Genomic DNA, 19,814 nt, shown 5'->3' with positions numbered 1-19,814 from the left:
GGCTCGACCACCCATCGAAGTCCCCAACCCAGAACGCTATACCCCCAAAAATCTAATAAAGCGCTCCAAACCCACTTGATCGGTGAGTTTCCCCCCCAGCAGGCAGGAGAGCGATGGATGCCCAGGCAGACGCGGCTCAGTAGAAACCATTGAAGTTTTATTTGCAGTCACAAATGCTTTACACTGTATGCAGCAAACACCCTTACAAGTCAACCAGCAATCTGCTCACGCGGAAAAAAAACAGGACCCAACACACAATCGCCAGAGGAAAGAAAACAAAGTTTAAAAATAAAATTAAAAAAAAAAAAAAGGGAAATAAAATTAAGAGTAGGTGGTGGCTGGGAAGAGAAACTGAAGCCCTAAGGAGTGAGTGTCGGTGGGTAGAGCTGAGCAAGGGGATGCACACGACTAGCAGCAACAATAGTGGGAAAAGTACAAGGCAAACAGGTTCCCCCCCACCCATCAGCTTTCCTGTTTGATACCCAAAACTGTGATTATGGTGACTTAGGGGAAAAGAAATTGAAAAATGAATTTTAAAGGGGGTGTTAAATACTTCATGCCGGGCAAACCTTGTTATTAAGAAGCCTCCGGGGCGGCTGCAGCGGCTCTGGGGAGCTGGGCCGCAGCTTCCCACTGCTCCACTGAAACGGGGGGATAAAGGAAAAGAAAGAGGAGATGGAGCGGGGGGAGAGCCCTACGGGACAGGGGACAGCGGCTACGGGGGGCGGGGGACACCCACGAGCAAGCACGGATGAGAGACCACGCGGCATGGCTTCGAGTTCCTAATAACAAGGGCAAGATGGGAACGGGGAGCTGTGATTTCAGGGGGCTTAATAAGAAAAAATATACATTTGGAATTTTACAACGCCTTCTTTTTTTATCATTTGTTGAATTTTTTCCTTTTTTTTTTTTTTTTCCTTTTTTTTTTTTTTTAATTGTTTTTGCTTCTCTCTACGCTCGTCACTAAATAGATCTCTGCGCTTTCACACACCCACCCCTCGCCCAGTAAAGCTTCAGGCCCGCAGGACACGCTTTCCTCACTCGCATTCGCAACCCTCACGCCAGCACCGGTGCACCAGGACTCTGTAAAAAGTTCAATCACACTATTTTTGTTTGTTTTTCTTTTTTTTTTTTTTCCTTTTTTTTAACTTTTTTTTTTTTTTTTTTTTAAACTGAGTCAATATAAACCTTGTTCAAAATGTTATGAAAAAATGTACATGTTTATACAAGGCAGGCTGCAGCAGAGCGCTGGCGTTCCACGCAGACATTCGGGTAGGGAGATGCTGGATTCTTGCGCTTGGCTTTTATGCCCTTTTTCCACCCCCTCCCACGGAAACAGAAGCGCCCGGTGAGCTCAACAACCCCTCCTGTTCCCTCCTCCCTCGGGACGTGGAGTACGGCCCAAAAAACCAAAGGAGAGCGCCGCAATCCAGCCCTGGGGGAGAGCAGGGATGTAGAAACGCCCTCTTTTCTTTCCATCGGAAACGGGAACCCCTCTGGGCCAGGCCAAAGAGATGCTGCTCTGTACAAGGTGGAGCCGGGAGACGTCAGCTCATCATGTCGTTGCTGTTCACGCCGTAGGTGGAATTCTTCATGGAGTCGTTCACTTCCCGCCTGAACGCCGACAGGTTTTGCGTGAACCTGAGGCAGAGAAACGCGTTAGAGGTTGTCCTGCTGTTGTTAAAATTCACGCTCTCTTTTAGGGAATTTGCCTGTCAGCTAAAGCCTTCTTATTAAACGCACTCTCCTGAAAGTTAGATACATGTTTTGGGAGACATAGCAATGGGATGCAAGGTCGTTGATAAGAACGGATGCACATCTCGCGAGAGGGGCAACGAGAAACAGGTGACCAAAACCTGACCAACTGAGTATAACACCCCATTCACATGATACTTCATAGAAAAGTGGGAGATCACAAGGATCTCGTCCCTTTTCCCTATGGAGGAGAGGACCTTGCGAGTCGTCCCTGTGAACTGAGGCCAAGCGACAGACTGAATCCAGTTCCGCTTGGCTGCAGAGTCCAGTCCAGGACTTCGTGTGCCGGCTCTGCAGTTGCTGGGACTTTTAAGATTGGGTTTGTATATTTTGTATTATTTTTCTCTATTTTTATTGGTAGCATGGGTAAAACATTTTTAATTTTTCCAACTCTCTTCTCTCTGTCCTTCTCTCCCTCCCAATCGTCTGTCCTTAGTGGGAAGGGGGGAGAGTGAGGGGCTGAAGGGGGAGGAAAGAGGGTTAACAATACATCCACCATGGTTTTACTGTCACCCCGCAATCAAAACCTCGATAGAGGTTTCCCGTTCCTCCAGCGTTTTGCTCTCAAACTGTGATTTTGGCATTGGCTACAGGCTCAGCACATCTCGGGGCTTTGTCCACACCAACCTGTCCCTGTTCTTGGTGAGGAGGTTGCGTTCGATGCCCTCCATGAGGTTCTCGAAGCAGAGGTGCATCGCCTGCTGTTTCTCCGGCGGTTGGCTGTTCACGATGCTGTTCCTCAGGTCGGAGAAATACTGGGGGGAGACAAGAGGACAACAGGTTAATCCCCAGAGGAACAGCCACCTCGGCTTTGGGACACACCATAGAGCTCTTCAAGTGACTTCTGGTGCCAAGGATTAATTAGCACAAGGGCCGGGCATCCTTCCCTTAACACACCATCTCTGCTCTGACACCGATCTCCTCCCCTTCAGCATCATTTAAGTCCCACCAGCTCCTCCCGGGACATTTACCTTTTCATTGAGCAGTATCAAGCCGAGCAGAGGCCGAGACATCGACCACTGGTTCCTGCAGTCCTCAAAGATGATGATATTCAGCACTGTCGACAGCATCTGGAAGAGGAAAAATGAGGTTTAAAACTGGTTCTTCCAGCCCACAGCACCGTGTGGGCTCGGGAGCAACGATTCACCTTGGAACCAGCGTTGGAACCTCAAACTACAGAGCTCTGAGCACCAGGGAACCTGGAGCCCCCAAGAACTGGTGGAGAACTTCACTGAGGGCACACGGAGGAGCTGCTGTCCCTTCCACAGCCAGTATCCAACCCAGCTGCTTTGGAAGATGGAGTTTCTCCTTTTATCCTGAGAAAATACAGCTTCTAGCCTCACAAAAAACCCTGGTTTTCTTTGTATTTGATCTACCAACAAGGATGGCACAATATTCCCTGTCTTCCCGTGGGAGTCATGCTGATGTTTTGACTGAGCACCAGCGAGCGAGGCTGGATAGCGCCGTCAGAAACGCATGGAGCAGCATGGCTGGGCGAGAGGCACATCAAAGTGTTTTGCTATGAGATAGGGATCTCTAGATCCCAACACAGGGCCCTCTGGAGCACCAAAGCCTCTGTGAGCACAATCAGCTGTCATTAAGTGACACTCAGGTATCTAAACTACACGGTATGTGTAGGTATGTGCTGAGCTGAGCTTGATCTAAGCAAGGAAAACATCTCTGCTGAGCTAAGCCTGATCTGAGCAAGGAAAACATCTCGGCTCATGTCTGATTCTCTGCCATAGCACACGGAGAGAAGACAAATCCCAGCAAACTCTGTCTATCGGAGGTGCTGAGGACGGTGGCAGATGTGCCACCAGGATGTCTAAAACTCGATTATTCACCCCATTCTGAAGGCAGGAGTGAATAATCCTGGACATGCGAATAAAGCTCCTGGAAGGAGTTCCAAGGCAGCACATGCCCCAACAGGCACAAAATCCAACTTCCACATGGGCCCGACACAGGGAGGTTGTTGCCATATTCTGAATTCCACGCAGTAAATCGTGGGGACCCCACGGCGCTGGCTCTGCTGTGGGTGCACAGAATTGTTCCAGGCATTTAAACAAACCCCGATTTGTTGTAAAGCCGCAGAACGGCACACGCTCTCTGGTTAAAGAGGTGTTTCTTGGCTTCATTCCTATGAACCACCAGCACTGCCAATAACTCTGTTTCGGTTCTAAAAAATACAAATCTCATTTTTGGCTACTTCCTTTCATATATAAAATGCAAAACCAGCTTTCCTTGCCCAGGGAGAACCACGTGCATGAAGCATCGCTTTGAATCAGACCTACCACATGACGAATGCGTAGGAGAGATGCAATACTAGCAAAAAATCCTTTCTGCTCCAGAAAAGCCCGGGGCTCTAGAGCAGGGAGCACACAGCCCCCGTACTGCATCACGCCACGAGATCCAGGGCTTCTCGGGGAGTTCACCACATCAAGGCCCCTACCTGCTGAATCATCTCGGGGTGCTGCTGCATGATGTGCAGGAAGCGGTCGCTCTCCTGGGTCAGAGGTGTGGTTCTCTTCTTGGTGCTGCGCGACAGCTGCTTGAAGAGATAGGTGACAATGTGGTCCAGGCAGGAGCAGCAGCCTGTGCAAACCATGGTGTCTGCAGGAACACGACAAAGCGGAGATGTTGGGGTGCTGCCAGTGTTTTCCTTGCTCAGATGCACCTGGAACCACCTAACCCTGAACGGGTCAGCAACCTCCTCTCTGACACATTCACCTTCTCTAATGTTCCAGGTTTAACAGCAGTGACACTCCTCCACCCATTCCCAAAGTTAATTTATCTGTTAGCCTGAAATAGCACGTGTCCAGAGCACAAGAGAGAAGTGGTTACCTAGTGCAGTGAGGCCTTCTGAAATGGAAGAGAGAATATACATGATTACATGAGGCTCCAGACTGGCGATAAAGTTCATGTGGTCCTGGGTAAGAACTTCCAGTAAGGAATAGTATGACTGGCTGAGCTTGGGATAATCCTGCAGAGAGAGAAAAAGACTTCTAAGGCTTTGTGGCTACGCTGTAAGCATTGGTTACAGCTTTCTGCTAACCCAACCCATTCATTAATCACCTGAAAACTGCTTACTGCATCTCCTGGAAGGAGACCAAACCAACCTCTCTCTCACAGCATGATTCACGGGCCAACATATCTTCCTCCTTTCTCCCCTACCTTCCAAACAGGCTCCAGCAACAATGGCCCAGTAGGTTCCCAATGCTGTTATATCAAACTATCTTTCCCCAGTGCTTTGCTCTTTTCTAAATGGGGAGTGTTTGGCGACTAATACCAGTGCTGGAGATGCAGAGATAGGAACAGCTCTCCAGGTGTTGGTGCAGAGTGCCAGATCACGTACAAAAGTCAAAATACACAGTGCTGGACTCAGCAATCTGCTCTGCAATCAGTGCCACAGACCCCCCAGACTGGGGGGGACTCCACTGGGAGTCCTGTGAAGTGGCCCCATCTCAAGAGCTGCATTTGAGCTGAATGTCTCGAGAAGAATTATTAGGTCAGTAACATGCTGAACGCAGTCAGAGAGAGAGCAAGGACCTCTTTCAGATCCTGCTATGGTAATATGATGGGTAAGATTTGGGGGGAACGGATCCTGCCCTCTCTCCTCGACGTTTTGCCAAGCAGGACTGCGCTGCCGGGGCCTCAAAGCTCTGCTGCAAAATGGATTTTCTGCACACGAGGTGGGGAAAGGAGCGAGACCCTCCTCAGGTGTCCTCAGCAGGCACATTGCACTGTAACTGCTAATGCATCCAAATCTCTGCCCACCGGCGATACGGGGAAGAACCTTCGCTCACAGGAAGTGTTTTTCAGGTAGAGGAGCAATTATTTTGGTAATGACTCTGCAGGTGGAGAGCCGAGCAGCGGGGCTGGTGGGGTTACAGCCTTCACGCCATTCACCTGCTGCTGCACATTCCAGGAGCTTAAATTTCCCGCTGGTCTGTGCCTATAGATGAGCTTCCAAAAGCGGCACAAATCCCCTTGTCTCCACAATTAAACTATCCTTGACTGTCTCAGCCCCCAGCCCTCTCTTCCCTCGCTATGTGTTTATGCTGCTAGCACAGGGGTGGGCTTACCAGAAGGTCACTGTGGGGAATGGAAAGCAGAAGCTTGATAAAAGTTTGCAAGGCATTGTCCAGTGCATCATCCCCGTAGAGGCGGAAGACCCCAAAGTTGACGTAGCTCCCGCTCAGTGCAGCCTTCAGCATAGAGAAGCAGATGGAAATCCCCTTGAGCTTCAAGGCATAGACTTGATCCTTTGGGACCTCCCCAAGCGTTAGGATACGATTTCCTGCATGAGCATAGAAGCGGATTCAGTATTTCAGCAACCACATTCAAACCCTTTCTCCCCCAGGGTGCAGGAAAAATGAAAGTAGAGCCGTAAGGAGTGACTGAGAAGTCAGACACAAGCGCCATGAGACTTGTTCCCCAGCCAAAGGTGGAACCCACTAAAGACAGAAGCGTGGCTTTGCTGCAAGCCACAGGAGAACACAACTGCGTGTAATTTTGCGCTGGAACCAAGACAGCATAAGGACAGGATTGCTGTCCATGTGCTTCCTGGGGTCACCCGTGCCACCTCACACACTCGCAAGAGGCTCAGTTGGGCTCCTGTTCCTTACTATCACTTTCTTCCTCATTTACACAACAAGTATCCTGCCTGTTCTGCCTGCCGACCCAGCACTTGAAGCAGAAGCATCTCCCTGTATCCAAGCATGCATTCAGCAAGTCATTTGGCAGCGTTTCCCAGGCTGGGCTGGCTCTCGGAGCTGGCAGGTGCCCCGGCCCTCGCTCCCCGGGCGAGCGGAGGAGTCAAGGGCAGCGCGAGGCCACGCGGATCCCTCCTGCCGGGTACTCACCATATGTAGTTATCATTTTACTCGTTTCTCGGAAGAGCAGGATGCCGTTCGGTGAGGACACATCGAACTGCAGCCGTTGGGATCTGAAGGAAAGGATTTGGAATAAATCAGAGCTCAAACATACTCGGGAGTAAAACCAAAGGCAATAACCCGGCAGCTCCATGTGCTGCTGTGCACTGGGACACGCTCCTCCCCAGAGTTCAGCAAAACACCCTGGTCTGGTGTAAAATACCGCTGTTCATGACCCAAGGCAGGCAGGACACGGCCACTTAGGGACAGACGAGCTCTGCTGTCGCAGAAGAAAGGGCCTGTATTTCACAGATGTCAGGAATACAAGAGCGAGGCTGGAAATCCTGCCCTGGCAATAGTCACTAGGCTGCTGTACACAAACACATCTCGGAAGCGGCACTAAGGGCAGGCTGACTAACTCCTATTCATAACACGACCAAGAATTCCGAGCTTGGCATTTTTTCACCCTTACAGCGAACAGATCTTACAATCAAAGCGCAGCCACTCATCCTGTTCACCTCCGAAATAAACAAGGAGATGTATTCCAGGAAGGACTGTCCTGCTGCAAAGGTGCCAGTGGGATGTGACAATACCGAGAGCCGACTCTCAGATGACTGTGCCTGAAGCTCATGTCCCTTCCAGCGAGCTCTAACAACGGTTCATCCCTACAGGGCTGCGTTCGGCTGGGCTGTGAGCCAGAGCAGCGTCTTGGCAACCGTCCACCGCAGATTATACAGCTTCTGAATTATCCCAGCAGCGTCAGAGGTACCTCTGTGCTGGCAGAAAGAGCGGATGCTCTAAAGCAAAAGTGGTCAGCTGGCTGCCAGACAGAACGAAGCTTGTTTTAAACCCAGGTTTTAAAAATTAACATGAGTCGCTCGCCTCCATCTTACAGCGCTGTCCTTGGAAGCGCACACTGAGCAAACTCAGTGTTTATTGATCGCGTCTCTTGGTCTGAGTCATGAGACGGCTGATATCTGAACTGTTAAGATTTTGTTCCCTGCTGAAATGACACCAGCTTCCCCCTGTCCCCTTGGCAGCTTTTACAGCATCACCAGACCGAAGTGGAGACAACACAACTGGGCACCAACACCCACGCAGAGGAAGAAGCAGCACACAGACACAAACCCCAGCTTCTGGAGGCTCATACCTGTTATGTACCAGCTCAGCCATCAGTTTGAGGACAGGAGTAGTGCAGGCCGGGTCATGGTACCAGAGTTCAATCGCTCGCTGTAGGATCGGCATGTAGGATGGGTAGCTGCAAGGTGAAAGCTAAGGAACTTGGTTGCTTTCTATGAAAAAAATAAAAAGGTCATCACCTCTACCAAAAAGGTGTATTTTGTGTATGTGAACCTTGTAAAGCAGCTTACTTCATAAGGCTAAACAGAGCTGCTGATTGCTGGGGTACGCTTTATCACAAAAAACGTAATAATAAAGATCTTGAGTCAATTGAAAGAGCTGCATACATGCTTTTTATACTGAGACAAACCAGAATCCAAAAGGTTTAAATTGAAAGGGAAGACAGATACACAGATGTGTCACGGCACAGACGTCTGACCTTCACCAGCCAAGAGCAATGTGGAGCGCAGCCCCGGTGCTCTTTGAGCAGCGATGCGCTCAGCGAGAGGACAAAGACACCGACTGTTGTTGGCCCCAGCGAGCAAGAGGAAAGCTTTTTGTGGCTGCTGGGACGCACACATCCCATTAAAAGCCTTTGTGCTTTACAGGTCACATCTCTTCAGGTCCACTCGGAAAAACCACAACAGTTTGGCTTTGAGCAGGTTTTTAGGCTGACTTGGTTGCAGACAGATCAAGTCAAATCTATTCTAAGGCTTAGAGACAGGACACTGAGTACTATAAAAGTGAAGAGAAACCCCAGTCAGGATTTAGCAGGAAAAAATAGGGCATTTGGATGCAGTGAGCTAGAGTTCTCCCCTCCGATGACTCAAGTTTTAGGGCAACAGAAGGATACATCCACTCAAACAGCATCATGAAGCTGGTCTTGGCATTGAAGGCAAAGGCTATTCCCCTCAAGTCTCTCACCAAACCAACCAAAGTTCTCTGTATTGCAAACAAAAAGATATGTTAAAACATAACACGCTTGTGGATCTATCCTTGCCCTGAGCCATTTTCCCCTTCCTCCCATCGTAAGAGCAACACAGCCTTTCTGTGCTGGATGCCAGCCCCAGGTTAGACAGTTCTTCCTCTTCAGTGCCAGAAATCCTCCCTAATTTGAGCCCGTGCAGTGACAGTATTGGGGTATCTTATTCCCAGCAGAAGGAAAGCTGGCAGGTGAGCCTCTCTGCTTCAGTTTTAAAGTATAACTCGATCCCGAGGCGTACAGGGACACCACTGCTTCCCCATGTACTGAAGGGAAAACACCCATCACTCCAGCATCGACTTGTCTCGTTCAGAAGGCAGAATGGCTCTCACTCTGCATTTACTTGTTCTCTCCCATCTGTCTGAACCAAAAACATCAAAGCCCCTAAATGAAAGAGAACATGGATAACAGAGAAGGTCCTGCCCGACTTACTTTTGCCTCTTGTTCATTGAACGTATTTGTGCTGAACATCTGCGCCACAGTCTCAAAGGCGGCTGTGAGGGGAAGCATGAACTGCTCATACTGATCCTCATCTTCCCCTGAAAGACAAAAATAAAGAAATGAGGAGGAAATAAGACTGCGTAACACTGCACCTCCCTGCGCCCCGCAGTACTGCTGCTGCTAGACACTCACACTTCGCTCACCCATGGAGCTAAAGGCAGAGACAACACAGGTCTCCAGTTGACCCACCACTGCCAATACCTAACTTTGAGAAAAGACTTAGAACAAACCTTTCCACCTCAAGAAAACATCTGCAATATTATGAAGGAACGATTTATCCCCAGCCTTGGCAGTGTGCACCTCTGGGCTACCTGTAGCCTGTAACATGGCATCAAACCCACTCTTGGGCTTCTTTTGCCTCCTTTTTCTTATCCCATCAGCTTATCCCACTCCAGCACCCTTTCCTGCAGGAGCTTGCAGCTCCCTGAACAGCAGGACCCAGCACCTGAGACACAGAATTCTGCTCTGATTCCCACAAAAAGACCCGGGTACCTAAATCCACCATGAGAAGACGCCCAAGTGCAGTGTAGAACGTAGTCCGACATCTCATGTCAGTCAGGTTGGACTGATTGTTAATGCCCAGGAAGGAAAAGTGCTCGCTCTGCAAACAGAAGAGGTGAGTTAAAGGGGAACCAGCACCTCGAACGGGCCCCTGTATCAAAGGCTGAGGATCCCGAATCCTGATTCTCAGCCTGTGTGAGGATGAGAAGCAGTGAGCCGCTCGGTTACCTCGCCAACCCCTTCCCAGCTCGGAGCACAGGCCAGCAGAGGGCACAGGCAGCCCCGCAGCAGCGTCCTGCCTGCTGCCAAAGACACCAGCTCCCGGCTTTCATCTTGCAATCCCCAGGACCAGACGAACGAGGAGCTCTTGCTTTGCCTCCAGAGCAGAGCAGCATCTGCTCCTCTTCCTCACGGGCACCTCCAGGCACTAAGGTTGCTGAAAACCAGCTCTCTGCAGGCAGATCCCAGTTACTCTGCCTGCGTTCCCCACCAAAACAGCAGCCACAGAAAATGCTTCTGGGCCAAACTCGGGATGTGGGACTGTCTGAAAAATATCCTCTAGCTGAAGGAACACAGCGTATTGTTCAGCCAGTCGATGCAAACCTTGTGGATGCGGTGCTGGGAGCGCTATCGCTGCAGCGTCGCAGCATCAAATGACCACACGCTTCCAGAGGCAAGTGAGAAATGCGATACTTTGCTGCTGGTTTCTAGGTGCTCGTTCTAATACTTTTGATTTCCAGTCAGCAGCCCAGATCCACACAGGCAGTGACCAAGGGACACGGCTGCCACCCTGACCGCTACAAGTCACAGCACTTCCTCCAAATCAGCACTTTCAGAATGAAAGCTGAGGCATCAAAATGTCGTTATATTTTGCTTTAAATTACATAAGGAGTGCTCGCTGCTGCCTGCATGCACAGCAGCATCAGCTGTCTCCTGCATCTCAGTCTGGAGATAGCTGTCTTTTGGTGGAGTAGAAAGCCCCACATGAACCTTTCAGGGATGAAAGGTGTCGCATAATTACAGCCCCTCAAAATCGAAGGGCAGGCTTTGAACAAAGAGATAGAACACAGATCACATTTCCAGGGCTCATCTAGTACGATGGAAGCATCTGGAACACAGGTAAAATTCAGAAGTGTGTACAGGTGTTAAGATTACGGGATCAGCTCAGCTGCACAAAGGCAGACGGAGGAGTTTGCTGTGTGACAAGAAGCAGGTGAAAGGACTTACCGTGTGATTGTTCAGCATGAACTGTACAGCGCTGAGTTTCACCAGCTTTCTGACGCTACTGTATGTAAATGGGGTGTTAAGGAAGCGGCAGAGTCAACAGAAAACTTCTCGCAATGCTTGCAAAGCGCTTTCCAGCACAAAACTACAAGGGGACTTATGTCTATAACATTCAGCATGTTCTAGCCTCAGTTCCATTTGCTTCAGGAGCAACCAAGTTGCATAAACCTCTACTGTAAAGACCTGCAGTGGCCATTTTCATTTTATTCTGTCAGGAAAAACAAGTAGAAGACCATTCGGTAGCCTGTACACAAATTATTTGTGGACGGTGAGCTACAAAGCAATTATGATCCAAAATAAATCCACTACAATATTACAGCACTTCAATTCACCAGCCAGGTAGGACGTTGACCAACCACTTGCACTCTGCTCTTCTCGCTACCCAAAAGACGAAGCGGTTCAGGAATCTGTCATACACAGAGTGCTCCTGTTCCAGCCGAGCGTCTGGGCCACTTTTCCCCCATGCTGAGGTTTAATGGTCCTGCAGCCCCAGAAGCAATTCCATAAAGGATATCCGATGGACAGGTCGTTCAGCAGCTGCAGCGTCTTGGAGGTGATCGGCTCGCACCGGCCCCAGTACTTCAGGTTGGTGATGCTAGGGGAAGAGGACAAGGATGGATCAGAGGGCTTTGCTCGCCTTCCCATTTGCTGTGCGGCGGATTCTTTCAGTTCAAAAGTCACCCGACATCATCGGCTCCACCCTCCACCGAAACCACAGACATCACAAGCCACAAAATATTGGTATAAAATTACTGTACTTACATTTGGTTGACTAGAAAATTATCCTTCAGATAATCTTCACTACTTGGGTCCCAAGCTACACTGGCCCATACCCAGGCCCTTGGAATTCTGTGGCACTCCAGGGCTGGTTTCTGCAGCAAGGGTAAGAGAATTCTGCGGCAGTGACTACATGCAGACGTATGCAATTCTGCACCTGCACCATCCACTGTCAGCTGCAGAATTCTAGTAGCCCTTGCTTCTTCCAGGAGAGCCGTTTCACCCTTGGGCATGCTAAAGAAGTCGAGGGGGAGCTGGCGGCTGCACGGCACCAGGCACACGGCACTGGGCGCCAGCGTTGGAGCGACTGAATTGGTTCAAAAAAGCTAAAGGAGGCTGCCAAACATCCGACAAAAAAAGCCAGTCGACAGGTTCGGTCCAGAGGAAAGCTGCCAAGGAACAGGCCAAATTGGTTTGCCTACCAGGTTGGAGGAGTTTTAAGAAAGGACTGGTGCTGCTCTGGTACTGAACAGCACCATTTGCAAAGAAAAGAGATCTCTGAAGGATCAATTTCCCTCCCCATAGAGCTTTCGTGGCTGGTGATTGCCAATAGTTTAGTGATAGGGCATGAGTGCTTCAGGCTGTCCCCTCTCTGACTCGGTTTTTACTAAGCAGGCACTGGAAAGAGAATCCATTATCCTGGTGTACGGCTTATTTTTGTGTCTCCACGGTGGATAAATCAATCCTGGATATTGTGCGTGACTTAAGCCCTGATAAAAGCCTGTAATTCTCTCAAGTAGCCAGATGGTTCTAGTTTTACACTGAACAACACTCCCTCATATTGCAGTTTTCCTGGTTACACCTTCAGATAAACCCTGGAAGCTCCGCTGCCGGCAAGCAGGAACACTTACATTTTTCCTATGAAGACGCTCAGGACCATCGTCTCATCGTTCAAGCCCAGGACCTCTGAGAGACGGCGGTACAGCTGGAGGGGAAGAGAAAGAATCACACCAATTTAAAAGCTGTCAAGTAATGATCAAAGATTCCTTGTTTTCCACTTGCTCTCCCTTCGTGGCACACTTGCCCGGGAGCGCCTGTGCTCTGGGCTTGCCCAGATCAGTCAAGCAACACGCATAGATGCTTGTGATCTGATCCAGACTAATCACCGTCGCCTCTTCTCTCTCGTTAGTCACGGCGAGTTCAGATACTGTACACAGCAGCCAGAGCACTTGAATTTCCTAAGAAAAGGGGACCTAACAACTGTGCTCCTCCACCTGCACCTACGTGCGGTATCTCAGTCAATTTGACTTGTCACATCACTGCTCTCAAGTCTGTTAGACGAGGAAGGAAGGTCCTAGGTTACTAGAAAGGAAGAGAAGCTAATTCTAGACTAACGATGTTCCCATCCTTTACTTTTTAATTTTAAAAAAGGTATTTTGCATCTTTAGAGATGCACCAAGGCAATCGAAGCCTGGTACACCTACAACTGCCTTGCAATGAAGAAAACGTGTATTTATCTTCACTTTAGAGCCGAGGAAGCAAGGCACAGATGTGTCTCACGCTCCCCGCGGGTGTCTGAGGTGTTGTACAGGCTTTAGGGATTCTTCTGAAGTCACAGCAGAGACCTGGCAGGTAACAAAACTGAACCCAAGTCTCAAGTTCAAGGCTACTGTCATAGTCACTGGCTCCTTCCTGATACGTACTGAACACAGCATTTCAAAACCAGCTCAGGGTTTGCAATGTTAACACTGGACACTTATCTAGAAAACACAGCAGACATGTCCCTTAAAATATTTTCATCTATAAAGAAGAGAAAATAAGTAACGCCACTTGCTTTCATTTAGAACAGGGAGCTGTTACTGGATTTCACACCACCGAAGAGATGTAGCCGTGATTACCTTGGAAGACTTCTGCACCTGATCTCCGATATAGATCTTCCGGAACTGCTCGAAGAAGCTCAGCATGGCCAGCTCCAGCTTCTCATTCCCGGCCTGCGCCAGCCGCGAGTCCGTCAGGTTCATCAGCTGCAGCACCCTGCAGAGGCGCAAACACACCTTGCTGGGGAAACCGGGACACACCAGGGATTTCTGGCACACGGTGGCGCTTCCGGTTTTTACTTTCTGTGGGCATTGTCACTTTGGGTCGAGAACTGACAACAAAACGCTGAGTAGGACACATTCCTCCTCTGTGCAAGGGCCCGGCGAGGATTCTATGTCCCTTCTAACAGAGATGCAAGGGTTGGTTTTAATCTGCTGCAGAAGCGAGTTTGAGGCGCTTTAGCACGCTTACCCAGTGACTGGGCCATCATGTGCTCAAACCCACCTGAGAAACAAACCCTCCCTAAACTAAACTAAACAACTCTCCCACTACAACAAGGAATTTCAGGGTGAGTAACACGTGCAGCAGAACAGGGGAGCAAACCCAACAATACTATTTTTTGGCAAATGCCACAAAACAGAGTGGGAAAGATGACGTCAATAGACTTCTGTGAACATCTCTCATATATGCTGGTGCTAAAGGCAGCTGAAGTATATACGGGGTCTCATTCCCTCTTCAGTAACTTATCAGCGACATGGGAAGCGAGAGCGTGATGTTATTTATGGGCTCAGCAATAGCCCAGCTTCCATACATTGCTGGTATAGGTCCTGCTCCTTCCCCAGCCTCCCTGCAGAGCTGCTAGCTCTGGGCCAGAAGGCATTCAGCAGGACTTGAGGCTGTTCCTGAGCACTAAGCAAGCTGCATGTTCTCACACCCATCAAATACAGCTTGCACTTTACAATCCCAAAAACCCAGCACGTGTTAGGTGACACTATAAAGTTTAAACAGCTGTAGAAGAACTACAATATTCACAGCGTATTTACAGACAAAACATACTTTGGATTATTAAGTAGGGAAAAAGGCTTTTCCCCCACGCCAGCAAAAAACCATCATGCATTTAGTTGTACTCCAATGCATGCACTTAACCCCGGTATAATTCCCCTCTTACATGCTCTTCCCCTCTCATTCTCTTTCTTACAACTCAGATTTCCCAATTTAGCCAAGCCACGGCAGAGGTTTGCTGTGGCTCTACCCAGTGCCGCCAATCTCTGCTCTCAGGATGGCCAACTCCACGCCTTTCAGTGGAAAGAGGGGAAGAACACGGTGGCAGCTCCACGACAGCAATTCTTGCGTTGCCTTCAAGAGCGGCGCAGCTAGAAAACAGTCAGCGTCCCTACCGACAAACCAACTCGCCATCCATCGCATCCTGCTCATCCGTGCTGGCGAACGAGACCCTACCGCCAATCACTGCCCCGATTATATAGACGAGCCACGTCAGGCGCCCTGCAAGCAAGAGAGGACATCAGAACCAAGCACGTCGCACGTCACGCAGAGGAAGCCGAGACAGGACTCACAAGGAGTATTTTTCTGCTTTAGTGCCCATCTATATTGAAATTACTCAATCTTCCACTTGGTGAAAAACGGGCACAACTTTAGAAAAAGAACTCCAGGTCTGCCTGGAAGATTTTCATTATTTAAAGCTGTTCCACTGCAGAAAGCCACCTCCTTTTTAAAAGGTATTTAAACACGTGCAGGTGCCAGCAGGTGGAGTTTATTCTTTCAAAGCACATGTGGCTGGCGGAGAAGTCAACATCGTATTGACTTTTGCCCATATTAAAAAAAAAGAGAAAAAAGTACCATGTTAAATCAGACGATGCTTTTAGTGCCTAACTCCTCCATGAAGGGGGACACCAGCTGCACTATCAGAGAGGGGGCACGACACAGCTACACCCCAGCCTCCAAAGGAACCGCTGCGGCTTTATGGCCAATGTTGAGCAATTCCGGAACCAACCAGCTGTGCAAGTACAAAACCTCCACGCTGAACCCACCCAACAGCTAGAAACCCCACTTGGTTAACTCATCAGCTGGAGGTTTCTGCCACGCCACGGTCTGCATCCTGCCTGGGATAAAAGAGGGATGGGGCAGGTGGTGCTGAGAACTTGTCTCTGAAATCCTGGGCAGGGAGAGGCACTAAGTTTCCCCAAAAAAAAGAATGGGGTCAGTTGTAGGACAGCAATATCTTCAGCCAGCACTGCTGTATGTGTTGGGAGTGTCTGTCCACAGCCTAAAATATTCTATGCCACAGGGTCACATCCCCAAGGGATTGTTTGTGAGCTGTGCCTCCCTATTTACGGGTTTCACCAGGAATGCTGGCTTCTTGAATGGCACTTTTGAGAACAGGGAACCTACTCCAAGCCCACAGGCCACAGTTCTCCGAAGGCGCTCACCTTCCTGCACAGCAACGTCCATGGGGCTGGCGGTGGCACTTTGCAGCAGCTCCTGGTAGGACTGGGCTGACTGGTCGAAGAGCTGCACGAGCAGAGCGCAGGTCTTCTCGTACTCGCAGCGCCCGATGGTGGAGAGCTGGTCCAGCTGCTGCTGCACAAGGCCAGTGTCATCCAGCGGGTCCTCCAAACCATCCCTGAGCAGCGAGAGAGCCGATTAGAAAAGGACTTGAGCTGCAGAGACAGCCTAACCCATAACACGAGCTTATTTCTATCAGGTACAGGATGCTTTCCCAGCTTAACGGTTGGACTCGATCTTAAAGGTCTTTCCCAACCGAAACAATTCTGTGATTCTCTACAGCAACTCCAACGACTAAAGTCTCTACTATTTGTCACGATGAAAAGCTATACAGACCAATGTCATCTGATCACTATTGCAGCTGTAAATCAGAACAGTAGCGGTTCAGGTGGAAAGGCCATCAGGACCTGGGATGACAAAGCGCTTCTTAGGTCTTTAACTTTTATCCAGGTCTTTGAACAGAACGTGTGGCATCAAAAACAAGGTCTCTGTCTGGTTGTCTTTGTATAACAAAGCTTTCCCTTCCAGTGTTTTATTTGCCTTTTCTTCTAAATACACTAACCTCAACACTAAGCCTGAGAACTCCAGAACTAGCTAAACCTGCTGTTCCTCCCTTGCGGTGCAAGACACCTAAAAAAGGGATAAGCTGATTCGTCTCCCTTAAGAAACACATTTTTTTTTTCTAGACCAATTGTTTTCATCAAATACAAACACACAGGAGGTGGAATTCATCCCACACAAATCGAGGCACTGCAACAGAGTCCTGATCCACACTGGAGCCCTCCGCGTTAGACTTTGGTGCTGACACCGAAGCGTTGCCGTCTCTCTGCTCTCCCTACCTCAGTATGATGTGCACAGACTCCAGCCTGGACGTGATGTACGCTTTTGTGACTTCTGGCGTATACGTTTCGAGCATGTGAGGCTCGGTGGCTTTAACGTAGGGCACGGACGCAGCCAGGCGCTGCCACAAGCTCAGCAGATAGTGGACGCTGTTGGGTGCGAACTCCCAGTGCTGCCAGGAGCCCAGAGAAAGAAAAGAAATCAGCCAGTTATGGCCTTGATTGTTTCACCCATGTTATTTTGACTCGTGTAGCACTACCTGTGGCAGCATCTAAAAGCTTGAATGATCTGGTTGACAATTTTAACAACGAATTTCTAGCTCACACCTGAATTCAGTGGGTATTATCAGTAAAGATAATCCCCAGTTCCCATGCTATGCAGCTGAGCCAAAGCTTTTGGTCCCAAACTACTGTCGAGCTCATACAGCTCCCCAAATAGAATACACAGTCTAAAGCTGTTTTCCAGATCAATATTAAAATTTAACAAAGGCATTATGTAAGCTATACAATTTTTTTAAGCCATATTCTATGCAGGGGTGTAGTCAGAAGCTGTATACCAGTGGAAAAATCAGTGGGAATATAACACAACGTTCGTATTACTAGCAACCCCTGCAACTGCATTTTAATAGTGAAGTGATATATATATATATATATATATATATAATTCTAAAAATAAGGCTTATTTTATGAGGGTTTTTTTCCCGCTCTGGTAGGACATGGACTCTGGAGGCAGAGCAACCCTGCTGCCCCTGCTCCAATCAGGAGGAATTCACAGAATAACCAATGCTACGCCACAGGATTCCGTCACAGGGGTTGCCGGGCTCTTTGGTGAAATAACAAAGCAAATTAAGGGGCAAAGAACAGACAATTTTGCTTCAAGAGAAGCTAAGGGGCACAAACGCCCATGGAGGGTAAGGAGAAGCACGTGGTACCTGCAGGCTGGTGACGGTGAAGTTGGCGATGAGCCGGATGACCTCGGGGTAGTTCTCCACCTTCACCAGTTCTCCCAGCTGGTAATTGCTTTTCAACCGGGCCAGCAATCGGCAGAATTCGTGGTAGTTATTTGGGTCTGACAAACTCTGAGAGGAACAAAAGAGAAGAGCTGAGAAACAACATACACAACACGTGGCGGTTGGCTACAACAGACACAGGTGGAATGGTAGGAAAAGGAAATAACAGCAAAAGGTTGTGTCTTTCTCCCCAGTGCCACAAGCGGGACGTTTACGCTAGGAAGTCTTCTTGGGGAAGAAACTTGATGCAGAGGATCAGAGACACAACTCCATTGACAGCATCTGAAACGCTCACCTGGGGGTTTTCCAGTATTCGTTTAACTCCATCCACGAGATGAGATAGAAACTTTGCTCTTTCGGCGTTGTTGAAGAGGGATCTGCGCACAGAGGCTATCTGCACCAAGCACGATAAAACCTAACGGGGCAGAGAATAGACACAGGCAGGGATTACAATAAAATGAACAGAACGTTTCCTCCTTGTGACAAACAACCATCTAAATCTGATGATCCTCTGCATGCTATGCAAGAAAAAAAACCACTAAGAGCATGAAAAAAGAAATATATATTGTTCTCAACCCAAAACTCTGAAATTTAAATCAAGAGTAAATGGAAAAGGTGCAGCTGCAGTGGTATCAGGCTGGTGAGCAGGGTTTGAAGAACAAAAGCCCCGCTCCCCCTGCCAGGATTACCCGCTCAGCCGCTCGTTCTGGCTGTTCTTACCTTTACTGATCAAAGAGGAAGGACAATTAAAGGTGTAATTGCTTCAGATTTCTATTCAGTAACAAAAAGAAGTGTCTCGCGCTGTTAAAATCTCTCATGAATATTTGAGGCTCTAAACTTAGAATTAGCAAGTAACCCTTCAACATAATGAAGAGTGCTGAGAGTCTCGGTGGAAAAAATACATCTGAAGGACCCTTCCTTCCCTCGCCAAAGGGCATGTTTGCATCCTAGCATTAATTATGAAAAATATAATACTTATCTGACAGATAAATGCCTGGCAGGCAGGTTTTTTTTCCAAGAAGAACTAACCCAACTGTGAGCTCAGTCGTGCTATTGGCCATTCCACCCACCTGGGACATGGCCTAGTTTGCAAGTGTGGAAGAAGAAATTACATGTTTCGGTTGTGCTCCCAGACTTGCTACCGACTCACAGTTCAGTTTTACGATCAACTCGGCCGTACAGTGGAAATAACACCAGCTACGTCCCTCAAAAATGGAAGAGCGAGCAGGGAGACCCCCAAGGATAAAGGAGGAGGTTGGATTTTCAGCAAATAAACTGGGTTTAGGTCAAATCCAAAAGCTGCAGATGCATCCAAAGGAGCAGCAGCAGCAGCCCAGGCTGCTCTTTGTCACAAGGCAGTGTCACCAAAGAAAAGGTGGCTGTCCAAGGTCAGCACGTGGCATTTGAACCGACAATGAGTGTCCCAGATGAACCCTATAAACGCTTTCTGGTAGCGGAGTCTATAAGGAAAATAAACGCTAAACTTACCAGAGGAGAAAACGAAGGAGGGATGGAATGATAAAGGTCAAAAAACAACTGAAGGGTCGAAGAATCCAAGAATGCTGAAACAGAATGGAGCATTTGACTGAGAACACGTCCATTGACTCTTTCCACAGCTCTAATACTCATCAACAAAGCCATGAGCACTTGTAAAATCCTTTGGAAATTCTCTGATAGCGTAGTGCTTCGTGTGGCATTTTTACACAATTGCCTTTACCAGAAATAAAGCGAACCTGCTGCTACTTGGTACCAGGACAAAATTACAGGAAAATATTTAAAGAATGTAATCTGCAGAACCGCCTGGTGAGAACAGCAAGGGTGCTGAGAACAGGTGCTATTTGTTATTTGCTTTTCTTTAAAAACACATTTTACTGTTTCTTGAAGTGGCAGGTGT

At 48.7% G+C, this 19,814-nt stretch overlaps 1 protein-coding gene across 4 annotated transcripts in view; it reads right to left on the bottom strand.

The window, feature by feature from the left end:
• Positions 1-136: 136 nt before the first annotated feature.
• The window catches only part of XPO7 (exportin 7), a 39,248-nt gene continuing 19,570 nt past the window's right edge, over positions 137-19,814 (bottom strand). For all 4 annotated transcript variants that reach the window (XM_065040903.1, XM_065040904.1, XM_065040900.1 and 1 more), the window contains exons 8-28: positions 19,409-19,482; positions 18,216-18,335; positions 17,843-17,989; positions 16,911-17,083; positions 15,996-16,189; positions 14,946-15,051; positions 13,629-13,764; positions 12,642-12,715; positions 11,528-11,608; positions 10,957-11,020; positions 9,721-9,829; positions 9,160-9,266; positions 8,599-8,687; positions 7,777-7,884; positions 6,618-6,700; positions 5,838-6,052; positions 4,597-4,735; positions 4,205-4,365; positions 2,727-2,825; positions 2,383-2,510; positions 137-1,641 (exon numbers count right to left, since the gene is read on the bottom strand). In XM_065040903.1, coding sequence (XP_064896975.1) covers positions 1,548-1,641; positions 2,383-2,510; positions 2,727-2,825; positions 4,205-4,365; positions 4,597-4,735; positions 5,838-6,052; positions 6,618-6,700; positions 7,777-7,884; positions 8,599-8,687; positions 9,160-9,266; positions 9,721-9,829; positions 10,957-11,020; positions 11,528-11,608; positions 12,642-12,715; positions 13,629-13,764; positions 14,946-15,051; positions 15,996-16,189; positions 16,911-17,083; positions 17,843-17,989; positions 18,216-18,335; positions 19,409-19,482 — 2,501 coding nt within the window. In that variant the 3' untranslated portion in view covers positions 137-1,547. The remainder of the gene's footprint in view (positions 1,642-2,382; positions 2,511-2,726; positions 2,826-4,204; positions 4,366-4,596; positions 4,736-5,837; positions 6,053-6,617; positions 6,701-7,776; positions 7,885-8,598; positions 8,688-9,159; positions 9,267-9,720; positions 9,830-10,956; positions 11,021-11,527; positions 11,609-12,641; positions 12,716-13,628; positions 13,765-14,945; positions 15,052-15,995; positions 16,190-16,910; positions 17,084-17,842; positions 17,990-18,215; positions 18,336-19,408; positions 19,483-19,814) is intronic.

This window comes from Columba livia, chromosome 25 (genome assembly GCF_036013475.1).
Source record: "Columba livia isolate bColLiv1 breed racing homer chromosome 25, bColLiv1.pat.W.v2, whole genome shotgun sequence".
NCBI lineage: Eukaryota > Metazoa > Chordata > Aves > Columbiformes > Columbidae > Columba > Columba livia.
This window is presented reverse-complemented; position numbering and strand designations above follow the sequence as displayed.